General features: G+C 46.5%; 1 protein-coding gene and 1 long non-coding RNA gene across 7 annotated transcripts in view; one reads left to right on the top strand and one right to left on the bottom strand.

Moving 5' to 3' along the window:
- Positions 1-22,481, top strand: part of LOC143776160 (uncharacterized) — a 70,992-nt gene that overhangs the window by 18,341 nt on the left and 30,170 nt on the right. The gene's annotated exons all lie outside the window — the stretch shown is intronic.
- Positions 3,548-22,481, bottom strand: part of DAAM1 (dishevelled associated activator of morphogenesis 1) — a 208,603-nt gene continuing 189,669 nt past the window's right edge. For all 6 annotated transcript variants that reach the window (XM_077265188.1, XM_077265205.1, XM_077265179.1 and 3 more), the window contains 3 exons: positions 21,176-21,307; positions 18,077-18,247; positions 3,548-8,242 (listed from right to left, as the gene is read on the bottom strand). In XM_077265188.1, the coding sequence (XP_077121303.1) occupies positions 8,033-8,242; positions 18,077-18,247; positions 21,176-21,307 (513 nt within the window). In that variant the 3' untranslated portion in view covers positions 3,548-8,032. The remainder of the gene's footprint in view (positions 8,243-18,076; positions 18,248-21,175; positions 21,308-22,481) is intronic.

The raw sequence follows: 22,481 nt of genomic DNA, 5'->3' as shown, positions 1-22,481 counted from the left end.
TTGGTTTTGGTCATGTACTGATGTAGCAATCCAATAATCATCAGATGACATTAATAGTGGTGCATTAGTGTGCTGTCTGACAAGGTAAAGGGATTTCCCGGTCTTCTGACAAGTCTGCAGGCTCTCTATGTGACTGCAGACTTCTGAGTCCTTACGGCATGTGCAGTGCATGCTGTTTGGCACCAACACTGGAAGAACCTGAGCGGGCGATCTCGTGATCACAAATATGCAAATTACTTGCGCCACATCGCATCTCCACAATAAGAAAAAAATAACTGCTTCAGTTCTGCAGCTCCAGCAGTAGTGTAGTTCCTTCATGCTAAGACTCCAAGCAACCATTATATTCCAGCCATAAGATATCACTTACTGAGATGAGAATACTTATTCACACAGAGATTAAATCTAAATTAAAAAACTAGTGTTCCACAGTGTACAGTATAAGTAATGTTGGCCATACACATTACATGGCTGGCGGTCAGTGAGCGTTCGTCCGACTCTCCCGTACACTGGATCACTTGTTCGATCAAGCACTCCTGGGTCTATGAGAAAGCTGCCGGCTGACATGTTTGTCGGGAGAACAATGCGATCTGCAGTCCGTTATTAGACAAGTGCGATCAATATCTTCCCCAACCATCAGTCAACCAGCGCCCCATTCACATTAGATCGTTGTCCAAACTTATCAATATTAGTGGGTTCAGCCGACATTCATCTAATGTGTATGGGGGCCATTTCAGAGTAAGCAGAACTGCTCACCTTGGCGAGAGGAGCTTATAACAGGCACAACCCTGTCTGAAAACTTGTGAAGAGTGGACCAGCCGCTGCTCCTCCTTGGTTGTGAATCACGGCAACTGCAATAAGTGCTGTAAGGTATAGAAGAAAAAATAAGGAACCACTGGGTGTTGCTGGAAAAGATGACAGGTCTTAGATAAAGGTACTTTATAGAGGCTACACATTTCAGCAACGACTAGGTGCCTTCGTCAGGCCATATCATATATGGACTGATGAAAGCTTAAATGTGTATCATTGCCTCAAAAAAGTGACGGAACTTTTACCTATGAGCCGTCATCTTATCCAGCATAGTCCAGTGGTTCCTTGTTTTACATCTAACACCCTACCGTCACAGTTTAAACCCCAGTTTCAAGTGTTGAACATCCAGTTGTCCCGTTATGGACTGTGACATCCAAGGTCAATCTTTGTTTTAATCTTGACCGTCTCTTAGGCATATATGAAGTTCATGGGTTTGAGCCTTGAGACCCACAGACGAGCAATAAATCACAATCTGAACACGGATATGCGAATGCAGTCTGATCTAACAAGTTCTGGCAGGACTAGGTGGAGCGAAGTCAAAGTGTTGATACCATCTCTCCATTGAAAACATGTGCATGCTCACTCAATAGTGTATGGGGATCGGTAGAGTTAGCCTTCAGCTGTAGGTAGAGTTAGCCTTCAGCTGTACTGGAAGACTGTAGGAGACTTGGTCACCCCAACATTTTAATGAGTGGGTCGTCCGGTTTTAGTAGAAGCATTGTAGAAAATAGCACCATTGCTATAATAGAATCCTGTTAGAGTAGTAACACCCCAATACAAGTGGCATCTCTGTGGAGGGTCTGCCATAAATGCGCAGTTCTCCTAAATCTGGCATTGTCTTTATCTCCTTTCCTGATATATGGCCTTCTGTTCCCTGTATGTAAATCCACAGCCAAGTGGGCATGGTCCTCATGATGACTCCCATGAAGAAGAGTGAGGAATACACCCACTTGCCTAAAAGACTAGATTTACATATGGGCAATAGGAGGCCATATCTCTTGAACGGCGAGGCGCAGGAACAAACAAAAAACTATGGCGGATTCGGGAGAACAGCCGCATTTACACCAGGACAAATATATATTTATGGCACGTAGTATAAACCGATTAGCATTGGGTGTATCTTTTAGGGGGTGGGTAGTAGGCACAGTATCATATAGTGGATGTTTAGGTTCAGCAATGTTTTATTTTCCAGAAGGAAGCCGTCTGATACATCTTTGTACATAGACCAGTCCCAAGACCAGAATTATTCCCCCATAACCGATGTAAAAATCCACACAGATAAGATCTAGTACTGTTTTTTTTTTATTGCATATTTCCATAGTTAAATGTACATCATAAAAACAGTTTATTTCTCCTCTCTGTTCTACGACTAAACATTCTCATTCCTACTAACTATAGTTCACTATTTCAAAAGTTTTTTGTATTTTTTCATCTTTCATTTTTTAACAGATGGACACATTTACAAATGTTCAGGTCTTTCTGGAGACAGATTTAAAAAAAAAAAAAAAAAAAAAAAAATCATTAAAAAAAGAAAAATGCACTCCATACAGAAAGCCACCTCTCATGACATCAGCACCGGTCATTGGCACCATGAAAACAGACTCGGGTGACACAGATCTGAATGCAGATGGCAAACTCCAATGGCACCAAGTGGGGGGAGGGGGAATAAAATATTATTTGGCAGCGTATAAATAGTAAAATAAAAAAAATAAAATAATTGTAGAAAAACAAACAGGCACTTAAGAAAAGAACAGGATGATGGGAATGTTTGGGGGGTGACCTATTACTTTTAGGTTTTGGTATATTCAAGTCTCCACGCGACTTGCGCCAAATTTCTATAACAGAAATTTGAAAATTAAAAAAAAATTAAGTCTCAAATCCCACACAGTGCAGAAGGCAGATGCCCAGGTGGCATTCTAAGGCCATGCCCATAATGCCCAGAGAGGATGTAAGCACCAGTTGAGTTCCTGACTGCATAGTTCACAACCCTGACCATGGAAATGGCGCAGCACAGTGGAAGTAGTTACCGGTGACTAAGGTGCCCAGCAAATACAAGTGTATCTGCCGCCTGCACCTCGACGGTAGCCAATTTGTGGGAGGGTGTAATATTAGAGGCTATGTAGGTACAATCACTCACGCCTCGTACAATGGCGCCACTTCAGGGCCGTGTTCACACTGCAGCTCTTATTCACTCCTGATTTGTAACTATAAGGCATTCTCTTCTTCTCATCCTGTGGATTTTACCGCAGTTAAAAAAACAAAAAACAAACAAACTATGAACGTCAGTTAATTTTGTTGAGTTGCATAAATAGCAATTATCTAATATAATGTGAACCTTTCCCTTTTATAACTTTTTTTAATTACATATTTGGGAAATTGGTATTTACTAGTGATGAGCGAATATAGTCGTTACTCGAGATTTCGCGAGCACGCTCGGGTGTCCTCCGAGTATTTTTTAGTGCTCGGAGATTTAGTTTTTCTTCGCCGCAGCTGAATGATTTACATCTGTTAGCCAGCATAAGTACATGTGGGGATTCCCTAGCAACCGGGCAACCCCCACATGTACTTACATAAACTACTTCTTTTATTAAAGAAGAACTGTCACCAAAATTCACAACAAACTGTACAAATTCAAAAAACAGCTCTTACACCTGATGAGACAGATGTATTTACTTTGACAATCCTTGTAGCAATAGCCGTATACTCCCGATATTAAAGTGAGCTTTTTTTTCTTTTTTTTAATGTAGTCTAGGTAGAGATGGAGCTGCTAAAAATGTTCATTTTAATATCAGAAGGAAAATTTTCAAACAGGACTATAAAAACATTCCTATATGGATTTTCAAAGTGAGTACACCAGCCTAATCAGGTGCAAGATAGCTATTTAATACTGTATGCAGTTTTTTTCTAGGGTGGGGGTGGGGTGATCTTTTGTGACAGGCCAACTTTAAAGTATTTCCAGTAGGTAAAGCTTCATTTTATCTACTGTTATATTTATGGGATTCAGATGAGCCTTTAAAGGAGTTGTCCAAAACTTTAAAAAAAAAGTATTTTTTTTTTTTTGCCTCCAGAAACAATGCAACCAAGTCTGTGTCTGGTACTACATGTCAAGTGAATAGTCTGAGCTGCAGTACCAAAAACCACCAATAGAAAACAGTGGCACTGTTTTTGGAAAAAGACACCTTTTGTTAAAATCTTGGCCCTTTAAGAGCTCATGCCGGCTCCCTCCACTGGTGCAGGCGACAGGTCAACTTAACCCTTCTGGAGATTTTAATGTCACAGCTTCTCCAAAGCAGGAGACATGTGTGCGCCCTAGAGTCAGGGAGAAAAGTGAAGAATAACAAACGTAAAAAAAAAGTAATAAAATACGGAACTAAAATCCAGAGAAACAGAAGCTGCTTTTGGGAAAAGAAATGAAGTAATTGTGCCCCGGAACTACAACTCTCCATATATCCAGTCCTAGAAAGTAACATTAACCATTTATTTACAGCACTTCACACCAAGTGGATAAAAACGAAAAAATACAAATTACCGTAAATCTTTTACCAGCCTTGTAAAAAAAATTATTCTACCGCCGCAAAGGGATCGTACGTCGTAGGTTTGGTTTTCGCGCTCATTTTGTTTTTTGGTGGTTTTGCATGGTCATATCTCTAGGAGGCAGAAAGTTTGGGGCGGACGGGTCCTTCCATTTAATGATGTGCAGCATGTTCAGTCTAAGGCTCTTTCAGATGGCCGTGATCTTGGATCACAACGCGCGGACTGGCCGAGCGGGTCGGCGTCATATTTCTATAAGGCTGTCCCAGCTTGGCTCAGGAGATGTGCGGTCAGTCCGTGCATTGTGATCCAAGATCGGACCAACAATCCCAGCTGTCTGAAAGAACCTGAAAAGACAGATCTAACAAAAATATACATGTGCTTAGGAAAGGAACATCTGTCACTGGTCCAACGAGGAAAGCATAGTGTTAATTATACTACCTGCTATTTTAAGGGATTTCCCATTTTTTTGGTGCCTCCAAATCGCATACCCCTATTGTGCAAACATCCCTCTACGCCCGCATAGAGACTATGGCCATGTAGAATTGTCCTCTAAATTACCCCATAAAGCCAACTATGGTGGTCTGCTTCCAAACCTGTAGGCAACAACTGCAGAGCCCCCTTTTAAGTCCCATATTTTTGCTACACTGATCTCATCACCTTCTGACTTACCAGCCCATTGATGGGGACTGATCTTTCATCAGTAACCCTTTAATAAATCAGTTCAATAGTTTATATGGATAAATGTATATATTGCTGGTGAGCATTTAAATCTTCCCCTCATTTTCTTTTTTCGGTTCAAAATTCTTTTCAGACTAATTTCTAAATCTATCCTTTTAGTGGTAGAAGCACTTCCCCTTCCCCCCAATACAAAGTTCTATATTCTCTGCATAGAGTAAGAGAACATGATAAAGTCCTGCAACTGCCACTGGAGGGCGCCAACTGCATGAGTAACTGTGTAGTAAGCGCCCTCCAGTGGCAATTGCAGGGAACCGCAACACAACTTAACACAAAATTTGACCTATTTAGATAAAAAAAAGTTGAAGAATGTCACCCGGCTTAGGAGTAAATTTCCATTTTAATTAGGACTATATTTAATGTAAAATATTGTAATACAGCATAAGCAAAAATAAATAAAATAGTTTGAAGATATTGCAAAGGGATTGTATTTGTGCAGCTGCGCACTGCACGATGGGGTTAGTAGTTCCTGAGCGCGGAGTGTGCCGTATGGTCAGATCTGTCATCGTGTATAACGGATCTAGTTAGATTGTGGCAGGCAGATGACCTATATCTGGGGTATTGGAGCAAAGATGAGCGCTGCCGATCCTGCGTGTGAACGGTGCGTGGCCCCACATTAGGTATAGCTGTGTGGTGCAAGAGGATATTTAAAGGGGTGCTCCATATTTTTTTTTTCTTTGACAGAAACTAACAAGACTCCCACAGGACTGTGCATTATGCAAAGAGATGAGCTCTGTGTCAGCGCTCGGGTCCTATAATCTGTATCTTGGTCCATTATTAGAGAACATTTTACATATGTACTTGTATCTGAACATCGTTATCAAGTGATTGTGTCTTACAGTGCCCCCTGCTGGATTTCCAAAAGGGATGTATAGTGTAAATAATTAATTGCACATTTTTGCCACCGAGCAGCAAAGTTCCCGGGTAAAATAATCGGGCATCTGACAACTTCTACAGAACTTTGCTGTGCTTTGAAATCTGAACCCTGTGAGTTGTCGCGTATGCGCACTGTACAATAAATACATTGCATTTGCAGTTATTCATATATATATTTTTTTAATCATTACTAGTATATTTATTATTTCATGTATTGCCCACACGCAGAGGAGGATCTGCCATGATGAGACTAAGGGCTCGTGCAGACTAGAGTATTTTTGCCCTGAGTGCAATGCGACAAAACATTGCATTCGGACTGATAGTAATGTATGGAGCCGTGCACATGTCCAATCATTGCATATTCAAGTTTGATCTAAAATTTGGAACAGACTCGGCCACGCAAGTCGGTGACTGCATGGAAATGATTGGACTGCACTCTGATGATATCCGAGTGCAGTCTGATTTCTGCACACAGATGCAATGGAGAAATTTTGTTCTCCATCTTCTCCTCATCTGAGAAAATCTGAGCACACTCTGATCAGAGTGTGATTTCTCTTGAATGATAAAATGTACGGTCATCTGCACGAGTCCTAGCCCAAAGTGCCATCATTTGTATAGATCACATTCCCATAATGGCTGTCCCCACTGTATACAGGCTCCCTGTGCAACTACAATAGAGAAGACCCATTGATACCCCTGACATGTTTTGTCATAGTACATACCAGAGGTGAACAAAAAGATTCGAAAAGACCGTGGGGTCCAGCCGCCCCTTCGGTAGTCAGTCGCCACCAGACCAGAGTCCTGCAAACCTCCTCCTATCTTTGGTACCTACAGACCCTCTTCTGATTAGAAGGCGCCATGACGTCAAGCATGTGCCGTGATGTAAGGACACACTAATCAGGAAAGGTGCCAGGTATGTCACAAGAAGTGAGAGGTTTGAAGTGCAAGGATCCGGTGACCAGAATCCAGAAAATCTTTTTGCTCAATTCTCGTGACGTGCTAGTTCTCCATGCAAAATAATTCTGGAATATTTTTTCTTAAACTTTTATTCTGATCCTCCTGGAAATGCATGAATAAACGGACAACTCTGTGTTACCGTACTCCTACATAGTCAGCGCAAATTGGACAGTTTGCGGACACGTCACTACGTATGGCGCTCCAAACTAACACGACAAATAAGAATGGATGTTTTATTGCTGGTCTAATCCAAAACGCATGACGTTTCGGTCAATCAGACAAACTGACTATATTGTTAGGGACGAGTCAGACTGCCGTATAACCCGGACGGGGATCGCAATGCAATGCTCGGACTGTCCGGCGGCTGTCCCGACTTTAGTATGACAGCTGCATAAACATCCATGTTGTCCTGCTCGGGTCAGAGCACTGCGTTGCGATTCTCGTCCGAGTAATACGGCCATCTGACTCTTAGAGAAGTGAAAGGATCAAAAGCATTAGCACTGGTTGGAAACGCAAGTCCCGTCACTTCTGAGGGTTTTTATTCTTCATATTTTGAATTAAGCATTGGTATCCTACCTGTGCACCCTTTAAAGCAAAGGGCAGAGTGCCATATATTTCCTTTGTATGGTAAAACGCCATTATCATTTTGTTCATACGTTTCCAGGAGGAACGACAGAGCAATGTATAACAAAAAATAACTATTCTTCATCATTAAAACATGTCAGGAGTGCAGACAGGTCCTCTTTAAATATGATCCCAGGTTTTAGGAATGCATAATCAGGCAGAATGTGGATTGTGCTTTTGCACTTTAAGAAAAAAAGTTTGATTAATAAAAAACCTAAAATGGATCATTTATACACAGTGGGTATGTATACATGTGCTCTGCACACAGATATACATAATACTGCAATAAATCACATTCAACATGTGCATGGGAACTACAAAGTATATACAAGTGTGCGCGCATGTGTTCAAGGTGCTGTAAGCCACTGATACACGCGCACGCACGCAACTTTACATTACGTACATATGTACAAACCCCACTCTCCCTCCAATGTCAAGGCAGTGTCACTGACAGTGCAGACGGACCCCGATAACGGTCTCTAGGGGTCATGGAAGAGAACTAGTAATTGAGCTTGGTCACGGGTCTCTCCCGGCTGCTGTCTGTCGTCTGGCTGGTAATGCGCTTACGGTTCCTCTTCAGTTTGGAAATGTCTTTATCGAAAACTTCACCTGATCTCAGAGCAGAGACCAGGTCATCGAACTCTCCCTCTTCCTCTTCATTTTCCTTGGCTTTTTTGGCTTTGCGCTCCCGTTCTCTCTGTTCCTTCAGCTAAAAGAAGAAGAGACTTAGGTTAGACATCAGACTTTGATCATACTAATGCCAGATCTGTCCCCATACGGGTGTTTTTGAAGGAGGGTCTCTACTCAGGACCCCAGAGAAGAGGGTTATTTTTCCAAGGTCTCTTATTCAGGACCTCTGAACAGGCTGTCTTTCCACTGTAAATATCGCTACATAATCAGCTTAATAAAATCTGTAAGTAAGACAGACAAGTCCACATAGGGAATATTCGCATCATTGCGATTCCACAGCACAGATCGCAGGCATGAAGAAGAATAATATGCACAGGACTCGGGTGCAGTGGCCAGGGACTACTGACGTATCCATACAGCCATATCAGATCTCCTGCTTTGCACCCCAATGTCACGTGTCTGCAAATTGAGATTCTGGTTTGGCTTTTCCCAAGTCATATTGCAAGGCTCGTTAAAGGGTCGATACTGTTGCACCTGCCTGAGAGGATATGCAAACCTTTGGGAACAAGGTGTTTTTTTTTTTTTATTTAAAATTAAATGCATGTATTTGGGAAAAATTTTTTTGCAATGCAGTTTCATTAAATGCTTTAAAAACCAAATGGTGCAAAATTAATCTCATCCTGCAGCAAATAATGAGAAGGAAAAAAATGAACCTGTCAATAAGCTCTTTCTGCTATAAGCTTTATTTCTATCACAAACCAAAGCAAAGGGGAATTGTACTTTCCATGTGATCATAAATCAGAAGAGACAAGTTCAGTAAAAATCCCCGTCAGAACGAACTCACCGACAGATTCTCAGTTAGGTCATTCTGCAGTCCGCAATGAGCAACACAAAAGATATAGATGGAAAATGGTGCAACATTTTTAATGAAACCCAATTGCTTACCCCAAAATACATGCATTTATATATAATAAAAAATTCAACCCCCACAAACATTCTTTTAAAGTGAACCTTTGGAAATACAACCATCCACAAGGGTTAGGCCACTGCATATATGACGGATATTATCACTTCTGAATTGTGCTGCCAATTAGTTTTTGAGGCAACTCATGGTAATTCTTTTCACCCTCTCTTACGCCAATGTATGTAGTGGATATACTGCACAATATTCTTAACTGAAATATGTCACCAAATTTTTGCTATTTAATCTGACAGCAGCATAATGTAGGGCTAGAGAGCCTGATTCCAGGGATGTGTCACATTATTAAGCTGTGCATTATAGTTTCAATACAATCAGTGTTTTATCAGCAGATTATCACTGCAGGACTAGGTGTTATGTGCACAGCAGTCCAGCTTTTCTGTGTAACCACGCCCATAACACTAATTGGCAGCTTTCTGTGTACATTGTCAGAAAGCTTCCAATCAGTGATGTGGATTGAGTTATATACAGCTCAGCATTCTGAGCACTGCTACATCTACATCAGACAAAACAGGGAATCTATCAAAACTGCACCAAGCAGTCCAGTAAGTGACACATCGTACACAATCAGGCTTTCTTGCCCTAAAATTATGCTACTCTCAGATTATTTAGCAAAAACCTGCTGACATATCCCTTTAAAATTTTCAGATGAAGCTCCTTTGAGGGCAAGGGAGGGTTCTACTTTATGCAGACCTCCTTCATCCTCAGTGTAAATTACTATTACCAGATTCCTGTTCACTGTTGAGCAATAGCTCAGCTAGTTACAAGCCAGAGATGAAAGAATTTACTGCTGGATGTAAAGGCTGATTTGTTATCATGGCCGAGTGCTGTGTACGGATCTCGGCAAAGCTAAATCATTTCCTGACGCTGGCTGCAATGAATGAGGAGACTCAGGCAAGGACTGAAGACGTGGAGAGAGGTCTTGTACATCTGATGTTGGTCTCCAGAGCACTCGATCATAAACCAATATCGAGCAGGACGACCTAAAAATTGGATTCATATCAGGTCTATTATTTCACTGCTGCAGTCGTAGACTCATCTCCTAATTGTCGCCCTGTTATCTTAGGCCATTTATGTCAGAAGGGAGACTAAACATGGAGTGTGCCCCATCATGTGACAGTCACAATTCCAATATCTACAGGGGTATTCTCATCTTTACGAATGCACCGCTTCCTTCTAGTCAGGTGGGGGGACACTGTGTTCCCGATCATTGAGACAAATGGCGCAGTTGCTCTGCTGGCCTGAACGGTGCGCTCTGCAATGCTGCAAGAATAGACAGCTTTGCCTCTGCTCCATCTAGGAGCTCAGGGGCACTGAAGCTGGCCAGATCCAGTGGCCCCACTACTACCAAGGCGGGTGTGCAAAACATTAACGTAGATATGCAACAAAAATCTGTGCAATTTTCATATGCAAATTGCCTCTTCAGAGAAAAAACAGGATTTTTGGTTGCTTACCGTAAAATCTGTTTCTTGGAGCCTTCATTGGGGGACACAGGAACCATGGGTGTATGCTGCTGCCTCTAGGAGGCTGACACTATGCAAATAAAAAAGTTAGCTCCTCCTCTGCAGTGTACACCCCACCGACTGGCATTATACTCTTCAGTTAGTGAGAAAGCAGTAGGAGATAATGAACAAGGTTGAAAAACCATAACCACAAACTTGAGAACTGTAAACGTGAGAACAGTCATATAACAACAGAAACATTGGGAGGGAGCTGTGTCCCCCAATGGAGGCTCCAAGAAACAGATTTTACAGTAAGCAACCAAAAATCCTGTTTTCTTTATCGCCTCTCATTGGGGGACACAGGAACCATGGGACGTCCCAAAGCAGTCCCTAGGGCGGGAAAACAGACTTCTATCAGGTCAGAGGACTCACCACTGCCGCCTGCAAGATCCTTCTGCCTAGGCTGGTGTCCGCCAAAGCGTAGGTATGGACCTTGTAAAATTTGGCGAACGTGTGGATGGAAGACCAAGTTGCCGCTTTGCAAAGCTGTAGGGCGGAAGCCCTGTGGCGCACCGCCCAGGAGGCGCCGACTGCCCGGGTAGCGTGAGCCTTAATCCCAGGAGGGGGCACTCTGTTCTTGACCCGGTAAGCCTCCAAAATTGCCATTCTGATCCAACGAGCAATAGTCGCCTTAGAAGCCGGTTGGCCTCTGCGCGTGCCATCAGGAATGACGAAAAAGGAATCCGTCTTCCGGAAAGTGGAGGTTCTATCCAGGTAGATCCTCACTGCCCTGACGAGGTCCAGCTTGTTCAACGATCGCTCCAGAGAATGAGTCGGAGCTGGACAAAAGGAAGGTAGAATGAAGTCCTCGTTGAGGTGGAAGGTGGAAACCACCTTAGGAAGAAAAGAAGGTGGAGATCGGAAGACCACCTTGTCCTGGTGAATGACCAAAAATGGAGGTCGGCAAGACAGAGCCGCCAACTCGGAAACGCGGCGAATAGACGTGATGGCCACAAGAAAAGTCACCTTCCAAGATAGAACTGATAGAGGAATCTCCCTAAGGGGCTCAAAGGGAGAAACCCTCAGAACGTCCAGTACCAGGTTTAAATCCCATGCATCCACAGGGGCCCTGTACGGCGGGACAGCGTGGGCTACTCCTTGAAGGAAGGTCTTAACCTGTGGCCGAGAAGCTAAAGTCTTCTGAAAGAGGATGGAAAGCGCAGAAACCTGGCCCTTCAGGGAGCTAAGAGCCAGGCCTGAATCCAGTCCTGCCTGAAGGAAGGCCAAAAGAGAAGGCAGGGAAAAGGTCTTAGATGGAACGCGGTTGGACTCGCACCAACGGAAGTAAGCCTTCCAGGTACGGTAGTAGATCCTGGAAGACGAAGGCTTCAGAGCCTGAATCATGGTGTGAATCACCCAGTCCGAAAGGCCGGACGCTCTTAGAACCGCGGTCTCAACAGCCACGCCGTTAAACTGAACGACCGAGAATTCGGGTGGCAGATCGGACCCTGAGACAGCAGATCGGGCCTGTCTGGAAGGCGCCAGGGAGCGTCCGCGAGAAGGTTGATGAGCTCTGCGAACCAAGCTCTCCTGGGCCAATCCGGGGCGATCAGGATGACCGGCACCCCTTCCGCTTTGATCTTCAACAGTTTGGGAAGTAATGGAAGGGGTGGGAACAGGTAGGGCAGCACGAACTGTGACCAAGGGATGGCCAGAGCGTCGACGCCCACTGCGAGAAGATCGCGAGACCTGGAGATGAACTGCGTAACCTTCCTGTTGATTCGAGATGCCGTGAGATCCACGTCCGGAGTCCCCCATCGAAGACAAATCTGATGGAAGACCTCCGGATGCAAGGACCATTTCCCTGCCGCGAGGCCCTCGTGGCTGAGGAAGTCGGCGGCCCAGTTGTCCACTCCGGGGATATGCACCGTGGATATCACCGGAACTGTTGCCTCTGCCCAAAGGAGGATCTTGGATACCTCGGCAAGGGCCAAGGAGCTCCGGGTCCCCCCCTGATGGTTGACATATGCCACAGCCGTGGCGTTGTCCGTCTGGATCCGGACTGGCAGGCCCCTGAGAATCCTTTCCCAGTGGCGGAGGGACAGAAAGATGGCCCGAATTTCGAGGACATTGATTGGCAGAGATGACTCCTGCGACGACCAACGGCCCTGGACCGTCAGGTGGCGAAAAAACCGCACCCCAGCCGAGCAGGCTGGCGTCCGTCGTCACCACTTGCCAGTGAACTGGAAGGAAGGACCTGCCCTGGGAGACGAGAGGTGACGTCAGCCACCAGTTGAGAGACCGTTTGACCCGAGAAGAGAGTCGGATCGGCCGATCCAGGGAGAAGACAGACCTGTCCCATTGAGACAGAATGGCTTGCTGAAGGGGTCGCGAATGAAATTGGGCGAAGGGAATCGCTTCCAATGTTGCTACCATCCTCCCCAGAACCCTCATGGCCGATCGGAGGGAGGGAGGCCGAGGACCCTGGAGCAATCGTATGCCCCGACAAAGAGTGGATCTCTTGTCTTTGGGAAGGAAGACTGTGGTCTGACGAGTGTCGAAGAGCATGTCCAGAAAGATGATGCGCTGAGAAGGAATAAGGCAGGAATTCTTCCGGTTGACCAGCCACCCGAAACGGACTAAGGTGTCGAGAACAATGGACAGGCTTTCGTGAGCCTGAGAAAAGGACGGAGCCTTGATGAGGATGTCATCGAGGTATGGAAATAGGACCAGGCCTCTGACTCTCAAGATGGCCATCAGTGCCGCCATGATCTTCGTGAACACCCTTGGAGCAGTTGCGAGGCCGAACGGCAGGGCGACGAACTGAAAATGTTCCCGGAGCACTGCAAAGCGCAGGAAACGGTGATGTCCGGGAAATATCGGGACATGGAGGTAGGCGTCCTGGATGTCTATTGAGCACAGAAATTCCTGGGCCTCCATGGAAGCAATTACTGAACGAAGGGATTCCATCCTGAAGTGTCTCAGACGAACTCTCCTGTTCAGGAATTTGAGGTCCAGAATGGGGCGAACCTTGCCGTCTTTTTTCGGTACCACAAAAAGGTTCGAGTAGAAACCCGTGAACCGTTCTTTTTCTGGGACGGGAACGATTACCCCGGCTTTGAGGAGAGAAGCGATGGCTGCGAAGAAACCCGGAACTAGAGCGGGATCTCTTGGAGGACAGGATTCGAAGAAACGATCCCGGGGTCGTGAAACGAACTCTATCTTGTATCCCGAGGATACAACTTCCCTGACCCATGCGTCCTCTACTGCGGAAATCCAGACGTCCCTGAAAAAAAGAAGACGGCCGCCCAACCTGGGAGTTGGGCTGGAGTCTTGCCGAGAGTCATGCAGAGGTGGATCTTCCAGTCCTCGGCCTGGAGGATCTACCCTGGGAGTAGCGAGGACGCCAGGACGGAGTGGGCCTAAAGGACACCACCTTCTTCTCTTGACGTGCCTGTGGCCTCTGTTGCTTCTGGGAAAAGGAGCTTGACGCAGCGAAGCGGTGAAAAGGCCGAAAGGATCGAAACTGCCGTCTAGGAGGGCGACGAGGCTTAGCCTGGGGGAGAAGAGAACTTGTACCCCCGGTGGCGTCCTTAATGATTTGGTCCAGCTGGGAACCAAATAGACGAGAGCCCTGGAAGGGCAGACTGGTAAGGGACTTTTTGGAACATAAGTCCGCCTGCCAGGCCTTGAGCCAAACGGTCCCGCGGATGGCAACAGCATTGCTGGAAGCCTGAGCCGCACAAGACACGGAATCCAGGGAGGCAGAGACCAGGTATTCACCAGCGTGGGAAATCTGGTTGGCAAGCTCCGCTAGTTGCACGGGAGGCGCCCCGTCCAGGATACCTCGACGGAGATCTTTGGCCCATTTGGAAATTATTTAGAAACCCAAGTAGAAGCAAAAGCTGGGCATAGAGCCGCTGCTTCAAAGGCTGATTTCGCAAAGGATTCTACAACTCTATCGTTAGGATCCTACAGAGATGCTCCGCCGGACAGTGGAAGCACCGTGTTGGTGGACAGCCTGGAAACAGGGGGATCCAACGAGAAAGAGACCGTCCAATTGGCGGTAAGTTCTGGAGAAAAAGGATATAACACACCCGGGCGTTTTCCCCTCTGAAAACGTCTGGTCGGGTTCTCTCTCTCTCTGGACAAGATTTCCTCGAATTCAGGATGAGGAGCAAAAAACTTGGAAGGTGGTTTGGCCCGTCTAAACGAAACCGCCTGATCTGCGGGTTCCGTAGAGGGATCCTTGATGCCACAGGTTTGGTTTATTGCCCCAATGAGATTCTGGACCATATCCCTCATGGTGGCGATTTGGTTAGAATCCAGCTCCGAAATATCCTCCGAGGGCGCATCAGAGACTGCCTCGCCTGACTCAGGTAGGAGGATCGGGGGGACACCGACCGCAGGGGAGGGCCGTGTGGCGAGGTGGAGCGAGAAGAGGACTTAGAGCGAGAAGAGGACTCAGACCGACGTTCCTGTCTGGACCTTTTGTGGCTTATCAAGGAGGGCTCGGGCGGCGGTTCCTGCGACCCGCTGGCAACTGCAGGGGTCTGCAGGGGTAACCGATCCAGCACGGACACCAGGGTTTGAGACACCCGTGTTAAATCGGCCACCGATTGAGACAGAGAGGAGGCCCAGCCTGGGATGGGGGTATCACTCTCCGGCGGATTGACCCAGGGGATCCTGGGCGGTGGGAACAATCGGGTTGCTGCAGGACTGACATAGCGGAGAGGACTGACCTGAGGGAAGTTTGCTGCTACAGGATGAACATGCAAAGTACTTGACTAAGACAGAAGATGAAGAAGTAGGGGGACGAGAGCGGCCCCCTTTAGAGTTAGACATTTTGAGAGGTCCCTGAAGAAATGCCAGCGGGTTAGGGGACAGTGGGGCAGAGGGGGGTGTCAGTCTGCAGTGCAGCTACTGACGGACCCGGTCCTGGAACATGTCCCGCTTGTCGGTGGAGAACTCCTGCCCTGAGGTGCTGTATTCTGCGCAGAACGTGCTGTGCAGAAGAGATGCGGTGGCGATGGTGCGGGGCACGATGCGTGAGCTCCTGCTGCTGAGAAGCGGTGAGCACACACAGACGTTGTCCCTGGAGGAAGGGGGCGGAGCCAGACACAGAGGCGCCGGTGGGCAGTGCACAGAATGTTGGGCGGGAGAAAAGCCCGCCCGATGAAACAGGAAGTGGGCGGAGTGCGGCACCGGAAGTAGGCCCCGGGAAAAGCCGGGGCCTAAATTAGAAGCCAGATGCCGAAATGTGTGCGGGCGCAAAAGGAAAAGGTGCGGGTGCCCCGGCTGACAGGCGCGGCAGCCGCCGCACGTGAAGAGGAGCGCCGGTGCCAGAAGTAGGCTCCGGGAAGAGCCGGGACCTATATTAGAAGCTGGCGGCCGCAGGAGACGAGTCACCTAAAAGGATACGGCCGCCGGGGAAAAAAATCAGAGAGAAGAGGATGCGGCCGCAGACAAGGCAGTGCAATTGCCGCCGTGGGGAAGCAGCGCGGCCGGTCATCAGGGACACCGCGCAAAAGATGGGCCCGGTTTTTGTCCCTAATTGTCGCCCAGTTGCAGAAAAGGTGCAGCCGCAGAAATAGCAGTGCGGCTGTCTGTAAGGCGCCGCACAGAGTCGCAGGAAAGGTAGGGAATCCACAGAGGCCCCCTAAGAACTGATAGGTAGCAAAAAAATACTCACCTAACATCCCACGCCGTCGTACTAACCTTAAAGACATGGAAGATATTAGATGTCCGTGGAGCTGGTGACGGACGTCCTCATCTCCTCCGACCGACAGGCTCTGGTAGGCGAGTGGGTGGGGGACGGAGCCAGGACCGGACTTCTGAGCACGCTTGTGTGCTAGGTTCTTGGTCCTGGAGAGGGATCTATGAGGATACGGGGTGGCAGTACACGCCGTACTCATAGTCCGCTTTGTGGGACTACAGGTGTGACTGTTCACCCTGTATCCCTTCCGAAAAACCTGAAAAGAAATGACGCACATCGAGGTAGATCGGGTCTAATGAAAGACCCGTGTCCACCTCCTACTGACACTAAGCTAAACTGAAGAGTATAATGCCAGTCGGTGGGGTGTACACTGCAGAGGAGGAGCTAACTTTTTTATTTGCATAGTGTCAGCCTCCTAGTGGCAGCAGCATACACCCATGGTTCCTGTGTCCCCCAATGAGAGGCGATAAAGAAAGAGGACTTGAACTCTAAAGCGCCACCAGTAAGTCAAATTGCAATTTTCAGACTTTCTATTTTTTGCTTTGCAAAATCAATGACATTTTTAGGCTGTTTACACCGAGAACTGGTGGAAATGTGCGCCGCTGTTCATGTAGCCTTATAGATATTTGCTCAAAAGCAGCAGATTTGTTTAACGCTATGCTTTGCAAATTATAACATTAATCAATTGGCAAAATTTGCAAACTCATGTAGATTTTGCTGCAGGAAAATTATCTGCTGCACCTTAACCAGTACCAAAAGGACTTTCCTGGCAACCTCTGATCAATGTAACCCCTATAAGACCACCGATGATATCAGGCAATCGAGTTATCACTTTGGTTAAAGATCTTCTGCCATCATGCAAGAAACCGGTCTGTACAACCAAGGAGCCATGGCCGATGTGTTGGTCTGACCGCGACTTTCACACAATAGAGAATGCAGAGGCAGTCTGTATGATCGAGGCAGCGCCAGTTTCCTGTATTAGGACTGGTGATTATAAGACTACTAGGATGCTAGGACTTGGATCAGATCATCTATAGTGTAAAAATATCCAAAAATTGTAAATAAAATCATTTTCTATTAGAATTGGACAGATGCCTCAAAAGTGGAGCTTTTTTCACGCCAATTTAAAAAAAAAAAAAAAAACACAGTAAAATTGTGCCAAATTCATTCAAAGGTGTGTGTTTTTTTTTTTTATATATAAATTTGATGCAGTTTTAGACTGCCTTAAAGTGCTGGCTTCACTTTCCTTGCCTACGGAGGTAATTGACATCTGGAGGCAGCCGCTTCTCTCACTTCTTCCAGAAGTCTGATTTGTCTGAAGGAGGAGAGTATGATTGGCCACAGGGATCGCGTGACAATAATGTCAGGGGAGCCAGTGGTGACACCGCTGGAACGACGCCGGCACCAGAGGTGTGTATAGGTGTTATTATTTTACTTGGTTAGAGGCGGGGGGCATACTGATTGAGAAGGGGCTGTCCACTTTAATATGAAAAAAATACAGTCTACGCCTCCTGTAGGAAGAAGCAGATTTGTGTCAAAATTTGCAACATTATCTGATGTAAAGCTCTATAAATCTAAAAGGTTGTTGCCCGTACTGACTCTTAATGTTTTAGGTTTATGGTGCAAAAACTAAAAATTCTGTGCAATGTGCGACTTTCGGGGCACCGGTTATGCTAAAAACTGCTTGATAAGTGTCTGCAATTCTATGCAGCGTTACCTGCCATATGATGTAAGGTAACGTATTTATTTTTTTGTGGCCATGGAGTATTTTCTCACCTGTGCCTCTATACGTGCTCGGCGTTCTTCCTCCTCCTTTCTCTTCCTCATGTTCTCGTTTTCCTGTTTGGCTTCTGAAAAAGCCTGGAGGAACTGATCGAACATCCCAAAGAACTCATCCGGTTGGATCTTGTTGTTCTCCTCCCCAAAATGTTTGGCTGATTTCACATACTAGAAGGATATTGAGACAGGAAAGGGTAATATGAAATCTCAGAGTAAAGATGGCAGAGCTCTGGCAGGCAGCAGGCGTATCGGTGTCACCGCCACGGGCCGTACACGTTCGTACAAGCAGCACATTTGGCACATCCATGTGAAGCAGTCTTTTATCTAAGCAGCGTCACTGAAGGCAGGAGGCATGCGTCTCCTACATGACACAAGGGCCGCACCGCAGGAGTCAGGGAGCTCGCCCTCTGTGCTTTGAAGTGGTTGTGATCCTTTTATGGCCACATGGCCTTTTATTAGAACCAAATGTGTGTCTGGGGGCCATATTTGTGTTTTTCTTACTTTCCCCCAAAAAATAACATATCATTTAGAAGAGGCAAATGATTCCTTAAACGGCTGCACAAAGAAAAAACGGCAAAAGATTTATTCTTTCCCCCCTGTAATTAAATCTGTTAATTACATGTTAGTAAATGGGAAGCACAAAATGTGCGAATCTCATATGCGGTGACAATTATCTGTATATAATGTGTATATAACAGGATCATTTTATCAAGTGTCTGTTATTGGGGGACATGAAAATGTATCTTCTATACAAGTTATGGCACCTTCGTTAATAATGGAAATTCCTCAATTTAGATTTGCCATCAATTAGAACAAATGTACAGCAGCTACAGCCAGCACCTCTCTACTGACAAGAGGGGCTGTCCATGCAACACAGGTTACTGAACTTTAAAAATATGGACACTTAAGGGGCATTTTTTTTACTTGAATATGTTTACTTTGGGCCTAAGCTCACGTTTGCTAGTGGGTTTCATTAAACACTGTGTACTGTTTACTACACGGTGTACTGCAGGCTGCAGAATAAGTGAACTGAGCATCCAACAGTGAGCAGGTTTGGAGGGGAGAGTTTAAAGCACCACGCCAGTCTTTCTTTCTATGTCACCTCCGGAGTGGTATCACTAATGTTTGTTCATTGTCTGTAGTAAAATACTTGCCAGCTGCAATGTTCTCCCCAGCGTGACTCTGGTCCTGCTCCGCCATGTTGTAACCACAGCTCCTGACTGATTAACGGTCACTACAGTAGCTCTCACAGGCTTACATTCGAAAGTCACTTCCAGTCTGCCCGGCAAACACTGGAGTAATCCTGCAGATCACAACTACCAGATGAAGAGCGTCATTGAGAACAATGGAAGAGGAGCAGAGCTGGAGCCAGGATCAATGGAAGAGGAGCAGAGAGGGAACCGGGAACAACAGAAGAGGAGCAGAGAGTGAGCCGAGACCAGCGGAAGAGGAGCAGAGCGAGAGCCCAGACCAGCGGAAGAGGAGCAGAGTGGGAGCCCAGACCAGCGGAAGAGGAGCAGAGTGGGAGCCCAGACCAGCGGAAGAGGAGCAGAGCGGCAGCCGAGACCAGCGGAAGAAGAGCACAGTGGAGCCCAGACCAGTGGAAGAGGAGCAGAGCCGAGCCGAGACCAGCGGAAGAGGAGCAGAGCGAGAGCCGAGACCAGCGGAAGAGGAGCAGAGCGAGAGCCGAGACCAGCGGAAGAGGAGCAGAGTGGGAGCCCAGACCAGCAGAAGAGGAGCAGAGACTAGCGGAAGAGGAGCAGAGCGGAGCCCAGACCAGCGGAAGAGGAGCAGAGCGGAGCCCAGACCAGCAGAAGAGGAGCAGAGCGGAGCCCAGACCAGCAGAAGAGGAGCAGAGCGGAGCCCAGACCAGCAGAAGAGGAGCAGAGCGGAGCCCAGACCAGCGGAAGAGGAGCACAGTGGAGCTCAGACCAGCAGAAGAGGAGCAGAGCCGAGCCCAGACCAGTGGAAGAGGAGCAGAGCAGAGCAGAGCCGAGACCAGCGGAAGAGGAGCAGAGCCGAGCCGAGACCAGCGGAAGAGGAGCAGGGCGGAGCGGCGACTAGCAGAAGAGGAGCAGGGCAGAGCCGCAACCAGCGGAAGAGGAACAGGGCAGAGCCGCAAACAGCGGAAGAGGAGCGGAGCTGAGAACACCAGAAGACTGCGATTGACAAGTATTTTTACTACAGGTACGGAACATACATTAGTGATACCAATGAAATAATAAACATTGGAGTTGTGCTTTAACTCTTATGTGTCCTTTTCGGGGCTCCTCTCCGCTAATTTATGAGTAAAGATCACATCAAAAATGGTAATCTATCTACTAAGAGGGGCTTAGAAAAACAAATAACAGTTACAAACTCCCCGTCCGAACAAGGTCACTCGTACTCCAGACTTGATGAAGGGTGCATTTCAGTCTTAATGTACGCCTCTTATGTAATATAAAGTATGATGCGTTTATTGGGCACCTGCACCATCCTGATCACTTTCTAAAGAGTTGGTTGAGCTTATTAGGACAGTTGTAAAAATTGCAACAGATGCATAAAAAAAAAAAAATTGAGACATTTCCAATGGAAAACCGCTTGATGAAAAAAAAAGTCACAACAGTATAAAATTTTAATGAATCAGAAATGAAAAAATATATATTTTTAGCCCAAAGATTCATGCAATTGAGTATAGGAAATTCCCCCAAAAGGTGTCCAGATCCCTTTATTCTGTGGTGATACTGTGGGGTAACTGGATCGTTGACAGATTACAACTAGTTGCTTGGGGGAATCGGCAGCAAGAAACTCCTGGATCAGTTCATTTATGAAAACAAAAAAATTGTTTGTCCAAAGTGGACTAGTGTGAAAATCTGTAGGAGCTGTAGAGGCGATGAAGGTTAGATAAAATGATTGAAGAAAAATGTGGAGTCAGTGCAGCTTTCATTTTCCAAAACTACGTAAGAGCAGGAATCTGACGTCTGGCACTCGCCCAGTGTTTTCCTAAATCTCGGAGGCCGGGTTGAGATTTGTTTCAATTAAGAACAAGTGAAATCTCCCGGAGCGCAAGTGATACGAGAGGTCGCCAGCAGTCTGGATTTATAGCCTTGCACTCACCAACTCCTTGGATTCAGCAAGAAGGTCTTCTACATCCGAGAAGCTGAAGCCCGCCACAGTAATGAACTGACTGACCACTGACACAAACTTATCTCCAGCCACAGAGGGCTGAGACTTTTGATACTCCAGTTCCTAAATGGGGGGAAAAATAAATAATTTTATTTACTATTTATTAATTATACATTACTTATACAGCGCCTTCATATTCCGTTTTCCACCATATTCCGTGGCGTTTTATGCTATGAACTGAAGAAATGATTGCAATATGCTGTCTCTGAGATACGGATGATGTAGAATTACCTAAAGGCCTTATCCAACAATTACAGCATTTTAACTAGTTTGTAGATTTTGTTTTTTGATCGCTTGGACTTCCAAAGATCTCAAAAACAAGGGTCCTCTGTACTGCTGTATTCATGATCTATAGGTGTGACAAAGATAGCAGAGCGCCGTCTCCGTCGTTCTTGCAGATAATGGATGGAGCAGAATTCCCAGACCTCTGTTCTCGTGATCAACTGAGGCTCCAGCAATCTGATAGGCCTCTCCAATGTGCGTACATTGGGAGAGACTTGTCAATCACCAGGAGCAAGGCGAGGGAAAAATTTGAGGAATCGTATTGCACTAATTTAGTCTCTCCATATGGTTTCCGTACGACTCTTTAGACTAGGTTTTCTCTGAAACGTGCCGGCGCCTTCGTGCAGCCAGGCTTTGATTCGTGATTGGTTTGGGCAGCATGAATCAAGGGACAGGTTTCCCTTAAATGTTAAAACTCACAGTTGTGGATTTAGTAGCAAATCTAAAAAATAGAAAGATTTCCGCTACATCTAAATATACTAGAACTGAGAAAGTTAAGGTAAATCTCAGCCCAAATATACAAGATTGTTTCCTGCTATGAATATACATAATATTGTGCACAATGCATAAATTGTAAACTTCACCAAAAACAGTATTCACAGGTGTGAGGGGTATTTAGCGCCCAGTGGCGTAACTACAAAGTTATGGGCCCCGGTGCGAACTTCCAAATGGGGCCCCCCCCCTACCCCCCCACCTTCCCCCGCCCCCGCAACCCCCCCACCTTCCCCCGCCCCGCTTCCCCTAGATATGCCTCGGACTGTTGCAGGAATCTCCTGCACTGCAACATGGTGTTGGGTGCCAGCACAGCCCGCACAGTGGTATATCCAGCACAGCCCGCACAGTGGTATATCCAGCACAGCCCGCACAGTGGTATATCCAGCACAGACCGCACAGTGGTATATCCAGCACAGACCGCACAGTGGTATATCCAGCACAGACCGCACAGTGGTATATC

This window comes from Ranitomeya variabilis, chromosome 1 (genome assembly GCF_051348905.1).
Source record: "Ranitomeya variabilis isolate aRanVar5 chromosome 1, aRanVar5.hap1, whole genome shotgun sequence".
Taxonomy (NCBI): Eukaryota; Metazoa; Chordata; class Amphibia; order Anura; family Dendrobatidae; genus Ranitomeya; species Ranitomeya variabilis.
This window is presented reverse-complemented; position numbering and strand designations above follow the sequence as displayed.